This window comes from Malania oleifera, chromosome 5 (assembly GCF_029873635.1).
Source record: "Malania oleifera isolate guangnan ecotype guangnan chromosome 5, ASM2987363v1, whole genome shotgun sequence".
Classification (NCBI taxonomy): domain Eukaryota; kingdom Viridiplantae; phylum Streptophyta; class Magnoliopsida; order Santalales; family Ximeniaceae; genus Malania; species Malania oleifera.
This window is the reverse complement of record NC_080421.1, coordinates 36544473-36560123: the sequence shown is the minus strand read 5'-3', so window position 1 is coordinate 36560123 and position 15651 is coordinate 36544473. Positions and strand designations below refer to the sequence as shown.

The window sequence follows — 15651 nt, the reverse complement described above, 5'->3', positions numbered from 1 at the left end:
TCTTTCATTCAGTGGATTAATCATTGATTAGCAAAAAGGATTAAGAATTTTCTCTCTAGAGCAAAAATACACTCTTTTGATTCCTAGTGCTCATACCTCCTTACAAACACTCTAGCCTTTCTTCTAAAAGTTCAAAATCATTTGTAAGTATTTTGAGTGCGTATTCTAAAAGGTTTGCTCTCATTGTTTGAAGTGCCTTGAATGAATTTTTGTAACGAGAGCATAACCTAAGTATTCTTAGGAGGCTTTTCTAATAAGCCTATCCTAAGAAGACTTGTTAAACTTCCAAGTGTTGCATTCCTATTGCAATAACTTAGGAAGTTTGTATTTGCATTTGGCTTGCAAAACTATTTTCAAACATATTCAAATATCTTGTAGTATTCATATTGATATTCTTGTGAAAAGATATTTGTGTGTGTTATATTAATCTTTGTAGCAATATCCATTCAAATCTATATCATTGCTAAAACACAAAGATTACTTATATCTTGCAATCCAAGCATATATATATATATATATATATATATATATATATTCATGGGATTGAGACATTCTATTGATTGATATTATTGAGGCTTGTTTGATACTCTGTGTGAACACGTTTGATTGAATACTCTGAAAATACAATAATTATTATTGACACTCTCACGTGCGTACTACACTGATAGAAAAATTGTTTGAGAGTTGAACTACTTAGACGACACTGAGCTTACATTATTAAATCATCTGTGGTGTGTGTGTTTATGTGCATTTGTGCTACAAATCTGCTTTACCTGAAAGCACTCTTGTATTGTACCTTTTGATTGTATATCTAAGAGATTCCAGGCGTGACCTAAGGGCGCGGTAATCCAACCTGATAAGGATTGGTAAAGGTTGAGGTCAGCCCTGTGGTAATTTGACCTTGTCTGTATAGGTGCCGCTCCCCCCGTTTAAGTGAGCAAGTTATTGTGATAATCCTTGTGCTGGTTAGCCAAGGCGGGGACGTAGGCAGTTAGCCTAACCTCAATAACATATCTGCGTGTCATCCTTTCTTTACTGCTTTCTGGTGCTTGTGTGATTGTTTAAACTGCTTTATTTAATTTCTGGTATATTTACATTATTTGCACTATATTGACCATAGGTTTGTGAACATACTGCTGTTAGGAGGAATACCTAAGAGATAAATTTTAAAAATATCAATTCACCCCCCTCCCCCTCTTGGGATCACGGTAAAGCTAACAAATACTATGGCTTTAGTGACGATTTTTTATCAAGCCGGTGTAGAATTTATAGTGAAGGGCTTAGGTTTTTTAGTGACGGTTTTAATCCGTCACTAATACTCTATTATTAGTGACAGTTTGAAAAATCCATCACTAATAAGTATTAGTAACAGCAGATATAGCGACTAATTCAAGACCATCACTAATAACCTTATTTTTTTCAGTGATGCCTGTTACTCATTGTTTGCCCATATTGCTTATATATATTTTTTTATTCTTGGCCCTTTTGCTGTTGTTAAAAGGGGGAGAAGGGGAAAATTTGGGTACATTAGGTACATTAGTTAATTGAATTAGTTAAATTTATTTGAGCATCAATTTTCTTTATAGATATAGTCAGGAGGAGCTTTTCTTGGTTGTTCCCACTTTTTCATAAAGTGTTTATTATCATCAAAAAGAGGGAGATTGTTGACCTAGTTAGTCATGTCCCATTTTGATAATGACAAATACACTTAGTTTTGATGTTTGCACTAAGACTTGCATGTAGGTTCACTCTACGCATGGAATTGAGAATAATGTTATATCATGATGGCGTATGGTGATATTATAGAAGATTGAAGAATATTGTATCTTATTTGTAATTATGTTTTTATATTCTTCATTCTGGGTTGTAATTAATTATGGACTATAAAACTATATGACCTGTAAAAATTTGTATCATGCATGGTAGGGAAATATGCTCAGAATGACCTTATATAGACCTTAGGTTCCCACACTTGTGCACAAAGCCCCACTATACTTTACATGTTATCAAGGGTCAAATTAAAATCAAAGAATGAACCTTAGGTAAAAATCATAAGAACTTCGGGCGACTGAACCTAACAAGTCAAATTGCCTCGGTCGATCAAACAGTGGACTGGTCAAAAAGTTGACTTAGATTTGGGCGACCAAACTCAAATGACCTAAGTGTCCATGGTTGACCAAACTTGTACCATATACTTTTTTATCGTCTCCAGTAACCGAACTTACAGTTCATTTTACTCTCGAGTGGTCGAACTTGGCACTTCAGTAAGCTGAACTATGGTTCAAACAAATGAACCTCAGACATAATGGAAATTGCCTTTGGTCAGCAAGCCGAACCTAAACTTAGACACTCGAACGTCAAAAATAACTTTTTTTGTTGTGTCTGTTCGAGCGACTGAACCTAGCGACAGGCGCCCGAAACTTTCAGGTTGTTTTATTTTTTACCTTAGTTAATTAGGGTAAATTGGGGTTAATTTTCTTAAATGATTTTAAAACAAAATTAATAGTTACCCCTATGTCCCCAACGGTCAAAATTAAGCCCTTCTTTATGTATAGGGGCTCATTTGCTTGGATTAGTGACGATTAGCGAAAAGAGATTAAGCAAAATCCACTGAAAAATCCTAAGCCCTATTTTGCTATACCAACCTCACACATTCATGTTCTACTACTTTATTGAGAAAACAAATCTTTTTGAGTGTTTATTGATTGTTCCATTGTGCTAAAAACCTTAATTGGTATATTACATTTGATTTTCGTTTGAGGGTTAAACAAAATTTTTTTTCCTTGATTTTATTTAATAAATCTTTGGTTGGGAAAAATCTTAGAGCTAAATGGGTCTTTACATTATCATTGTAAGACTCATTATGGCTTGTATTTTTGGTGTGCAAAAATATTTTTCAAGCTTATATTTTTTTAAATATCTCTTGAGCTATTATTTTGTGAGAAATATTGTTTGAGATATTTTGAATATACTTATTGAAACACTTTGAAACTTGTGGTGATTGATTTACATTGATTAATTGTTTCAAAATTTACTTGGAAATACACTCTAGATATTGACTATATATTTACATTAGATTGACTATTTAGCACACATTATTAAGCACCGAGCATATTTACTATCATATGTACTTACATTATTGTTTAGACTGTATTGTGGTACATATCTACTTGTTGAGTAGTATATTTCCGTATATGCAAAAATTACATTTGTTGTATTCCAAGCGCGGGCTTGAAGAGGGAGACTAACCCTGGTGAATAGTCTCAGATTAATTTAGACCCGATTAAGAAAGTTAGGTGCACCATCCTAGTAAGGTGTGTTTGTAGATTGAGGTCGGCCTTGTGCTAATTGACCTACTTTTATTTAGGTGTCGCTTCACACATGAAGTGAGCCTTATAGTGGAATCCTTTTGCTCGTAAGCCAAGGCAGGAACGTGGGCATTTTGGCTGAATCTCGATAACATATCGAGTGTGCAATTTATTTTTTCGTAATTTATTTACCGCTCGTGCATGCTCTATTGTGAATGATTGAATTTATAATTGCATAAAAAGACCCTAAGTTGCTTAATATTGTTGTTAGATTGTTTGACTTGGGAAAGAATTTTTAAATTTCCAATTCACCCCCCTCTTGGGATTGTACCAAAGCTAACAAAATACTATGTATTTTTTAGAGTTTTGATTTATTTAAGATTTGAATTCTAAACAATCCACTTTGACTATTATCTTAAACAAGAGATTATTTAAGATAACTGTTAAAGCTTGATATACATTGTTGGCCCACAACCTAATAGCTTAACATTTTAGGTAAACTGGTAATCTAACATTGTATTAGAGCTAGTTACTAGGAGGTCCTGCGTTCTAGTCTTGTTGCCCCCAATTTTAATATATATATATATTGTATTCCTTATTATGGGTGTTATTTATCATGTGCTTTTCTTTCCACGTGTTGTCAGGCTGCACGTGCGGGGGAGTGTTAAAACTTGATATACATTGTTGGCTCACAAAATAATAGTTTAAGCTTTTAGGTAAAGTGGTAATCTAACAATAGCAAAGATAGCAAAATCTATGCATGCATGGTTGGTTGAATATATGTTCCTAATATTTAGTGCTTAATCTATGCTAACATTTTATTAAAATTAGATGTTTGTAGCCCAATCTATGCTAATATTCTTAGGTTACTTTCATTTGCTATCACTTTTCTATGCCAGTGCATGTTTTACATAAACAATCATTCTTAATTTTTCTTAACTATCTCTTTATCTTACATGGAGAAAAGAGGAGGAGGAGACAAGGTACCCTTATGCTAAATCATATAGGATGTTTAGCTTATGATTTTAATCGTGCTCACAACATGAATGAGTTTGGTAAACTTAATTTCGGAGATTAAGTATTGTGGCAATTGACAAGGGAGGTGCCATTTGAAACGGTTAAGCAAAAGACCTTGCATAGGCTCTGCCAACAATTCAATTAAAGAGATAGCCCATAATAATGATTTACACGCATGGGCTCAAGCCTGACCCTTGCTATTTACGCACGGGCTAAGCCTAATCTAGGACAAAGATCTCCAAGTCAAGTTTCTAAAGTAGCTTATTGATTAACATTACATATTTCTATTATCGGTTATATTCCACACAAAAACAAACAAAGATATGAGACAAAACAATGGAAACAATATATATACACACACACACACACACACACATGGTCACCAATTTTTTTCTTTCTTTTCTCTTTTCTTCTTGATATTTTTTATTGTTAAATCAAGCAATCAATTATATTTAGTCATTCAATTAAGCTACCCACAAGAATTATGTTTGAAAAAATAAAAATCAATTTCCTATTATTTTTCTCTCTATATCGAAATTCATTTATTATATTTTGTTTTTATTTTTTTAATAATAAATAAATGAAGTCTTTTATATTTTCTTTTTCTATATATTTTGCGCGCTTACCTTAAAAAAGAATGTTAAAATAAAGCAGGTAAGATTTGACAGCTTTCTTTTGTATATAAACTTTCATCTTTACTTAACCATAAATGAAATAGAAGATGCCATATATGTCATCAATGAGAAAGTAGTCTTGTCAGCATATGGGCGCCTTCTAGAAACTTTCTTTTTTGAGAGCATGCATGCAAAATATTATGCAGTCTAGGGACGCTGCGTGAAACCCTTGGATCTCCATTAATGAAAGTATTTAATTCCTAATTTGAAGTTTAATGATCCAAATGGCATGACTCCCTACTTTTCATAGCTAGGAACTAAATTAAAAGCAACTCCAAAAAATAAGAAATGATATGATAATTAACGCTTACTTCCATTCCTTTCTTGTCTTCTCCAATTCATGCAGCTCCATGCATTTGTAAGAGAAGAGTTTTGCTACACAAGCATATGATTAAAAGCATTGGTTTTTTTCTATTCAGAGATATTTTTAGAAAATGGAAGTCTATAAATATTTTATGATGATAATGATAATAGAGTTACATTCAAAGCCAACGGTTAAATATTCATAGTTGATGTTTGGATGAAGAAAAATATACAACACTAAATTGATCCTTAAAATTTCTCTATTTTGATTGTTGCAAGTTTGGTTTCTTCCTTTTGAAGGCCTTGAAAAATCTAAGGTGTTCAGAAAATAGGAAGGGCAAAATGAAAAAAGGTTCTCATCAGGACAATTACAAAGTGCAATAATTGATCAGAGGGGACACAAGCCACTGCAAACTTTGTACTGAGGACTTTACAACTTTATACAAAGAAACAAAGAGGATTTTTAAAGGAGAAAATTTTTAGAAAATGGATAGAAGAAGAAAAGCCCACCGATACTTCCCCCTCACATCTCCACAAGAAAAGGATCCGCGACTCCACGATGGGATATGGCTCTGTTACACACTGTAGAATTAAAAACGAACCCCAAAATCTAATAAAACCTCAGCTAGAAAAGAAAAGAAAGAAACCAAAATACCCAACCCAAAAGTTGAGAAAGAAATTAGAGCTAGCTCTGGGTTTGGATTTTGGAACACGATAGATCAATCAAAATATTGAATCATCAAGCACCACTCTGTTCAGATGAACACAACAGCTGCTCCAAGTAATCAGCACCCAAATCCTCCAGCACCACCACATTTTCTAACGCTTTGCTTTTCTTGCCGGCGGATTTTCGCCTCATGGAGTGTTTCCTCTTCAGCGCCACAACGGGGGAGTCCCCGTCTTCGCACCCGCAATTCAACTCTCTCAGCGACTCTCTAACCCTCTCCACCGGAAAATTGAGCACCGCCATGGAGCCGCGCATGGCGAATGCGGCCTGGTCGTAGGCCAGCGCCGCCGCCTCGGCGCTGTCGAAGGTTCCCAGCCACACCCTGATGCCGTGTCGCGTCGAGTCTCTTATCTCCGCCGCGAACTTTCCCCACGGCCGCCGCCGAACTCCCCTGTAATTCTTTTCCTTTTGGGGTTCCTTTTCTTCTTTTGCGTGGGAGGTGACCTCCTCGTCCTTTATTCCGGCGGAGGAGGCCGTCTCCGACGAGTCTCTGGCGCCCTCGGCTAGGACGTCGAAGAGGAGCATCTCCTCGGAGTCGTTCACGTTGAAGGGGAGAGAACTGTGGGCGTTGAGGAGGAATTCGCCCCACGAGGGAGTCTCCGGCGAGCCGAAGGAGGATTCCGGCGAGAAGTCGGAGGTAACGTACTGAAGGGAATAATCCATGAGTATTGCCTTGGGTTTTGGGGATTGGGATTTGTTTTTCCGAGAGTATCTCTGGTCTCAGTAATCGGCAAAACATTTGAACTTCTTCCCCATTAAATACCCAAAAATAAAAACTCGAGGAATTTGAGGCCAAAAATAAAAGGAAATTAAATTGAAAAATAATAAAATAAAAGGGGGAGGGGATTTAATCATTAAAGAAAAAAGAAAAAAGAAAGGGAGTGAAAGGGGAGGATATTGGGCAAGGAGGATGCATGTCTTGGGGGGGTTTGGTTTATCTGGGTTGTGGGGTATGGAGGGTCTAAGCGGGACCAGTTTGGGTGGGTTACGGCACGTGAGTCAAATGGGGGCATGGCGGCGGGTCCAAATTCAATATGACGTCATTTCGTGATCTCATTGGGCCAAATATCCATATCTAATTGGGTATCCATACTCTTGCCAATGGAGTGGTTGCCTTCAATTTTCCCTATAGTTTTGACACTCAGCACGGCGGTTGAAGAGAACCACACCGAAATTTAACCATACTGCCAGTGCTTTTTGAGTTTTGGGCCTCACAATTGTGCCCTGCCACTTCATGGGCAACCAAACATATATAAAAAGATATATGCAAAATATATTTTTGAGTTTAAATCTAAATTTTTGTGAGCTACGAGAAAATTTAAAATAAAAAATACCGATTCTCGGTATTTAAAATAAGCATATTTTCAAAGTTTTAAAAATCACCTTTATCTTTCCTGAGATTTAAAAAGTCGCGCACGATATTCAATTTTGAAGATACTTATACCTCTCAAAAAATCTATCTTTTGTAAAATGTAAATGTTACCAACTATTTTTTCGCACTTCTTTTTATTGCAAATCTCCCAGAGGAGTCTGTTATTCTCAGCTTTCCCTCATTTTTCTTAAGACTCAAAGAGGACTAGCTTGCGAGAAAATCTACTCATTACTTTGGTATTGACCGTCTTAAGTTTAACAAAATAAGAATTGAACTTTAGATTTCATTACTATAATCACAGTATAAAGTAATATGATCTATGTTTTCATGATCATGTTTGCACAATTGACATGTAGCAGTCAAAATCCATCCTCGTTGCTCGAGATTGTCCACAATTAAGATTTTACTTTCAGTAGGTAACCAGAGGAAAGTTGAGACTTTTGAAGGGGTACTATTGCTCCACATAGCTTTCCACATGAGTCATCTCTTGTCCCTTTATTGTTAATAAGATGACTGTAAAAGCATTTTATGTTGAAACTCTTGTCATTGCTAATCTCTCAAGCACATCTATCATCATTTCTTTTATAATACCCCTTCAAGTAAATCAAATTCAACATGGGAAGGAGTTCTCCTATCTTTACCTCTCTTAAGTTCCTACTAAACACCATATTTTAGTCCATACATTATCGTGGTCGTACTTAAATATTGCATTAATTTAAAGTACTTGTTATTTACATTCGATAGAATATATATTTTCCTATTGCTATTTTTCTTATTATTCAAATTAATTAGCTTATAGGCATATGTTAATAAGGATGAATTTCAATAGTTCTCCATCATCTTGGAGCTCAATTCTAATTATGGCAACTACAAGTTTATAACTATTGGGTGAAAGTAATTATTCCAAGAGTATAATTTTCATTATTTTTAATAGGGTTCCAAAAGAATAATTGCATAAAAAATAGAACTCCAACAAACCTACACTTAAAAGGAATCCAAAAATCAATACATCTGTTTTGGTATTATTGAAAACTTGAATATACAAGAATCTATATGAATACACCACTTTTTAATAAAGAGTAACCTACCAATAAAAAAATAATTACCTCAATTTAAAATGAGAAAATACAAAGAAAAATTTTGAATACAAGGAAAATGAAAAAAAAAATGAATATACTAAAAATAGAAGAAAAACAAAGAAAGGAAAAAATCTAGTGAGCCAACATCTTTAAACTAGCACGCACAAAAAGAAAAAATGAAAGTAGACATGTGGGATTGCACAATTAACATGTAGTTAAAATTAGAATTTAATACAAAGTAAATTGAGCCATTCAACTTAAATTTTATGAATGAGTTAAATTATAATTAATCAACTAAAAAATGATCGAATGGTTCTATCAGGCCTATAAGTAGTAAACTTCATAAGGGTAGGAGAACACGGACAACTAAGAATGTGAAAATCACTCATTGCAGAGAAATTAAGAAAGAGTTGTGATTGGAGAAAGCAAGTGAAGAAAGATTGAAGATCTAATGGCTTGAATTTTAGAAAAGTGGAGAAGCTTGGTAGTGGAGATTTAGAAAAGTTCGGGCAAAAGAAGAGTACAATAGCTAATTCAAAAATAGAGGTTGTTTCTTTAAATTTGGTGTTAGTTAAATTCTATTAAAACTTTAGGCATGTTTAAAAATTGAATTATATAATTTGAGCTTAAATTTGAACAAACCCTTGAACAAAAGTCAATTTTAAATCAAATAAATTTGAGAATTCCTTCAGAATCATCTAAGGGAGCTAGAGTATTTAACGTGGACCTGGGCGCTTAGATCCAAATTTGAATCCAAAGACTTAGACCCGACTACTCCTAGATCCGACCCAAAGACTTTGGTCAACTTGACTCGGGTCCAAGTTCATTGACCCAAAAACCATTAGACCTTGAAATTGGCCATTGGGCTCAATCCAATTGGCCAAGCGTCAATTAATTAAGTTCAAGCTCAATTCTTAATAAAGCCCAAAATCACAGCCCAATTGACCAAACCTAATTTAAGCCCAACTGACTTTAGCCCAAAGCTCATCCAAGCCACTCGGGCCAAACTCTATATACAACTCAGGACTAGAGCTTAACCCTAACCTGACCATTAACCCAAGATTAGTCAAACCCAAACCCTCATCCCATTTGGCTCACAAGAAAATACTCAAGAAAATCCCAAGAAAATAGAAACAAAGGGAAAAGATAAATCATTAAGCAAAAAAGAGAATATTAGGGGTGGGGTTTACCTTTGGTTAGATCTGATTAAGATTTAAGGAACATAGGCAGAAAGCTTATAGCTCTCTGCCATCAAGCTTCATTCAAAGTTTTACAAAATGAGATCAAAGAGAGTGAAGATCTGAGAAAGAAATTGGAAAGTAAAGAAAGGGTAAGAGAAAAGAGAGAGAAAAAGAAGAAGATTGAGATAAATTGAGAGAGTGAGGACTTACTAGGCTCTATTGTAGGTGGCGAAGGCCGCCAAAGAAGAAGGTGATGGATTGGAGATTGTGGCGAGCAGAGAGAGAGAGAGAGAGAGAGAGAGAGATGAGATGGAAGAGTGCGGATAGAAGAGAGGTGAGACAGATGTGAAGAACGTAGGGAGAGGAGGGAGATGGATTAGAATAGTTAAGCTCTGCCGTAGGTGGTGGAGGTTGCCAAAGAAGGTGGCAATGGCTAAGGGTTGCAACGAGCAGAGAGAGAAAGGGAGAGCTAAGATGGAAGAGTGCAAAGATAAGAGAGGTGTGAGAGATTCGAAGAATTGAAAGAGAAGATAGATAGAACTGGAACACGGGGAGAAAAGAAAAAAAAAAGTAAAAGAAAAAGAAAAATTATGTCTATATTAATTTTTTGAAAAATAAATATAATTAATGGGACACGTGTCACCATACGGAGGGTGACATGTGGCATAACTAGGACCATAGGTCTAGGAAGCAACATGGCATAATCCCAGCCGTCCGATGTGTGTTTCCTCTTGATGGTCGAATCGCTACCACATCCACGATCCACGTCAGATGTCCAATGCTCGTTGTAGCTTGCCACGTGGCGAGGGATGTCATGTTGATGTCATCTCGCTACAATAAATTCAAGAAAAATATATATATAAAATATTAGAGCCACGTGTTGTGCCACTGTTGGCTGACACATGGTAACCCTTCCCTAACCAAGTTGACTCGATTCAGACCAGTTAAACCGGCCTAACCCGTCCCAAACCGTCGATTCATTTTTTAAAATTTAAGAATTTATTTTTTATTTTTTTTTATTTTTTTATTTTTTTATTTTTTTAAAAAAATTAGACAAAATCAAAAAAAAATTGGAGAAAAATATAAAAAATTAGAAAAAATAAGAAAAAAATTTATTTGAGTTATTTTGACTTAAACAAGACAAATAGAAAAATAAAAATATCAAAAATAAATAAAATGGAGAAATAGTATTTAAAAATACCAAAGAATTACAGAAAAACAATGGAAATTTTTTTAAGCAAATTCTTTAAAAATTTTGGAAAAAAACCTACGATTGTTAAAAAACCCTTTTTGCTCAAATTTAATGAATTTATTTGATTATTATCTGTATATATTCTATTTTCTTGTGTGTGTGTCTCAATGATTAAGCAAAGGGTAAAGAGATATTTTAGACCTCACCTATATTATTTTTAAGGGAGCTTTAGTTAATAAGATCCCTTCCTTTTGTGATCTTATTAGACATTCCTAAACCATACCTTATTTAACATTTTCTTCTAAATTTTTAACAATTATATAATTTAATTTTAAGGAGTTAATTAAAGATTACTAGATTTAGTTTAAAGATAATTCATGGTTAATTAAGTACCATCTGTAGAATGGCTGTATAAGGGGTGCTAGTACCTTCCTCTCGCATAACTGAACTCGAATCCCAACTTTAGTAAATGCAGATGAGACTACTGGTTCCTCATCTTTAGGATAAGCGTAGAGATCAATCAACGAGTAGTAATTAGGTGAGCTAACCACACTTAAGAAAATAACAAGTTAGTGAGGACTCCATTGAACTTTTAATATTATTATTTCTCGCCATTTCGGACCCATCTCCGAGATGTTGTAACAATTTGGTGACTCCATTCGGGACTTAAAAAGTTGAGCCATTAATTAATTATGAATTATCCCAAATATGGATTTAATAGTCCTTTTGATTACGCCATAATATTTTACTTGTGAATATTAATAATTGTTGTGTGCTTGTGAATATTTCACCTGTATAAATTGCTCGTATATATATATATATATATATATATATATATATATATATATATATTTATGGATGAATGGATAAGTATGTACAGGATGTGATGATATGTTGGAATGAGGGGATAGACTTTTAAATTTAGGTGATCACACAAACTTTCATGAGCCCTATACCTAGACTTTATCCTTTTAGGAATAGATAAGAGGGTAGTACCATTAGCTTTAATGAGACAAGGTTTACGAGAGCTTGCGAATCACTCCACTCAATTTTTATTTTGTCCAAGTCCATTGGGTAAGAATAGGGGACATTGTAGGTGTTGGAATTGGTGTGATCTTAAGAGTGGGGTGAATTGGGTTTCAAAAATATTTTGGTTAAATTAAACATTTATGCCGATTCACCACATATCATATCCCATTCAATATAATAACATGTATGAAAAATGATTAAGCTATAAGTGAACATACATGTGCAGCATATCTCATTTAAATAAAAGTGTGCATGCAAATAATTATAACCATAAATGAACAAGCTTACACATGCTAAATTTAAAGGACATAAGTTAAATGAGATAAGGAGAAAGCGACACATGATATTTGTTATCGAGATTCAGTCCAATCGGCCTACGTCCTCACCTTGGGCATACCCCTCAAGGATTCCACTAAACCTGTTCACTTAAATGGGCAGAGCATAAGCTGTTACAACTTCTCCTTACGGGGTGAGGTAAACCTCAGCTCAATTCCAAGGTTGAACCCAACTTGTCTCACTTACGAGGCCAAGACTCCCTAGTTCAATTTTTGGACTAAACTGAGTCAGTCTCACTTATAGGAGTGAGACTCTCCAGTTCAATTAATGGGATGAACCCAACCAGTACATTAAAATATGTTGACTCTATCAGTCCAATCCGGTTTTGATAATGACAAATCACTTGGTATTTGATTGTGCAATGAGATTGTGAACACGAACAATATTTAGCATGTATAGAAGGATAGAAAGTCATATAAGCCATGAAGACTAACATATATATATATATATATATATATATATTGGAAAAATCCATGAAACTAAAAGAGTTGAAGAATGAAGATGCAAGCGGCAAGTTCAAGATCGTCATGGGAATGGATATTTAAAACTGAATGTATTTACATATTTCATATGATTTAACTTGAGGCTCAAATTATACCCTAGATTGAACTTGGATTCATGTATCTCATGACCATCTTTAGAAGATATTTATGGACTTAGAGATTGTTTTTGAAACCCCAAAAAATATTTTATAAAAGAGTAAAAAAAGAGAGCAAAACATATTTTTGAAACTAAAAAGAAAAAATCTAGAAAATGTGTTGTTCAAAAGACCGAACTTCCTGTTCATTCGTCTGAAGTGTCAACTTTAGAAGATCGAAGTTAAGTTCAGTCATCTGACAAATTTCTTCAGAAGACCGAAAATTAAGTTCAGTTGTCTGAGGAATTATTGGAGAAACACAAAAACAAGTAGAAGCACACCGGAAGATTCAACCCTGACTTCAATCGTCTAAACCCGTAACTTCAGAAGACTGAACCCCAACTTTAGTCGTCTAACCCTGTGTTGAGGTTCTATTTTTCGAAACTCTAAGGAACTTCAGTCGTCTGAGCTCTAACCCTCAGTTGTCTGAACTTATGGGAAGATTAAAATTTTGATTTTTTAATGAGAGAACACGCTAGTTATTTTTTCATCAAGTTGATCCAATGGTTAGAAATGATCCTAAGGGCAAGGTTACCTATATAATCAATATCTAAACCCTTGTGCCCTGAAATAAGTGAAAAGAGAACTAACCTTTGGCATATAATTGAGCATATTTTACGATTAGCACAACTTGGGAGAACACACTGTTGAGTTCTTGATTAGGATTTTAAATCTTATACTTCAAATCTGAGCTAAAGTTACATTGATCTTCAAAAGGCTTTCTTTTGATTGTTTTGCAATAAACTTTGTATTGAGGTTTGGTAAATTGATTTGCTTGTTAATATTTATTCTCAAAGAACTTTTCATCTCAAAATTCATTATTGAATATAAGTTGAGTGATTGACCCTGAGTGTGCTTACATATAGATTGTTTTGACAAGATCACTACTTGAGAAAAGTTTTTTCCATTGGTTAAACGATTTTGATTCAAGTGTGTATTCAGTTAAAGACTCGATATTTTCGATATTACAAAACCACTTGATTAAATATCCTTAGTGTTCATAACTATATATATTATTGAGGGATATTTTCTAAAAAATATTATATAAGGTTTTTTGATCTTTGGAACTTATATATATATTTGCATATTACAAAGATCATATTGTGGTCGAATATTTGGAAGAAAACTTATTGATTTTGATCGTTATAATATTCAAAACAAATCTTTTGATAAGATCACATTTGATCTTTGTGCATCAAATAAGTTAAGCTAGAATCCAAATTTCTCCAAAGCATTTACTTATATCATTATTTTGGGAGATTTGATAAAAGGAAAATTGGTTGAATCATATCATTCATATAACAATTGTATCATTACATACATACTGAACTTCAAGTTTCATCATATGGATATGTGTTAGGTTTCAATTGTACTCACTAGCTTTATTAGAAGCAAATCTTGAGTTGTTTTGCAGATTTTAAATTATATATTGTAATCACGGTTTGGGTTGTGAACCGGGTAAGGAGGAAGTTGTGCCTTTTGTAAGCAGCGGATATAAGGGAAGGTTCGTCTTGATTAAAGGAGTAGGGATTTAGTGAAATCCATGAATGTGTTGCTTAAGGCGAGGACGTAGGCTGAGTTGGCTGAACCTCGTAAAAATTATGTTTTCCTTCTCTCTTCCTTTACTCCTTTTATATTTTGCAATGCATTTCAATATCTATCTTACATGTGTATATTGAATAACCCCATACACACTTGACAATTAATTGGGTGAAAAGAATTCATTGATATAATAATTTAAATTAGTCTTAAACCCTAGCAATTAATTTTTTAAATGTAGAAATAGGGATTAAGTGGTAAGTAATATTAAATGTTAATTTAAAAATGCCCAATTCACCCCCCCCCCTTTTGGGATTACACCTAAATTAACATTTGGTATCAGAGCAGGTTTACATAGACTTAATTGTTCATTTGTAAAAAGATCATATGGCACACATCGGTATAACTCCATTCGGTGAGGGACCCTCGTCCACTAGACTACCTATTTTCTTTGGTGTAAATTACACCTACTAGAAAAGAGGGATGAATATATATCTATTAAATGTAGATTGCAAAGTGTGAAAAATTGTTTCCAAAGGAAACCATGTCCCTATGAAAGTAGTTGATAAGGTTAATGTACCCAAAATTGAAGATGAGTAAACTGAACAGGACTGGAAATCAGTGCAATTAAATGCTACTGCAATGAATCTGTTATTTTGTGCACTACATAATGAGTTTAATAGGGTAATGGCATGTAACTTTGCTAAAGAGATTTGGAAAAAATTAGAATTTACATATGAAGGTACTAAGGAAGTAAAAGATAGTAGGATAGACATGCTCACTAGTGAGTATGAAGCATTTAAAATGACTACTAATGAATCTATTTAATCTATGTACACTATATTCACACACATCACAAATTCTTTAAATGCTTTTGGTAAATCTTACCCTACTTATGAGTAAATCAGGAAAATACTCAGGGGATTACCACCAGTTTTAGAAGCTAAAGTTACTGCAATAGCAGAAGGGAGAAATCTCAAGGAAATGTCTGTTGATGAACTAATTGGATCGCTCATCACCTATGAGCTTGCAATAAATGAGAGGAAAAATGAGAAAATTAAAGCAAAGGAAGCCACAACACTTAAGGCATCATCTCACTGCTCTAGTGAGGGAAGTGATTCAGAATTGGATGACAACATGGTACTCATCATGAAGAAATTTGAAGAGTTCATGAGAAAGAACAAGAAATACACCAGAAAATTCACGGGCTTAAAAGCAGAAAAAGGGAGAGTCTAAGAAGAAGAAGAAGAAGAAGAA

At 34.2% G+C, this 15651-nt stretch overlaps 1 protein-coding gene across 1 annotated transcript; it reads right to left on the bottom strand.

Annotated features, from left to right (window-relative positions):
* Positions 1–5686: 5686 nt before the first annotated feature.
* LOC131155658 (ethylene-response factor C3) lies at positions 5687–6929 on the bottom strand. Its single transcript, XM_058108932.1, has one exon. The coding sequence runs from the start codon at positions 6690–6692 to the stop codon at positions 6042–6044; it is 651 nt and encodes a 216-aa protein (XP_057964915.1). The 5' UTR covers positions 6693–6929; the 3' UTR covers positions 5687–6041.
* Positions 6930–15651: the final 8722 nt, after the last annotated feature.

What these genes read in the sequence shown, in the direction of transcription:
- LOC131155658 (XM_058108932.1), bottom strand. Translation starts at nt 6,692, where the DNA reads ATGGATTATTCCCTTCAGTACGTTACCTCCGACTTCTCGCCGGAATCC.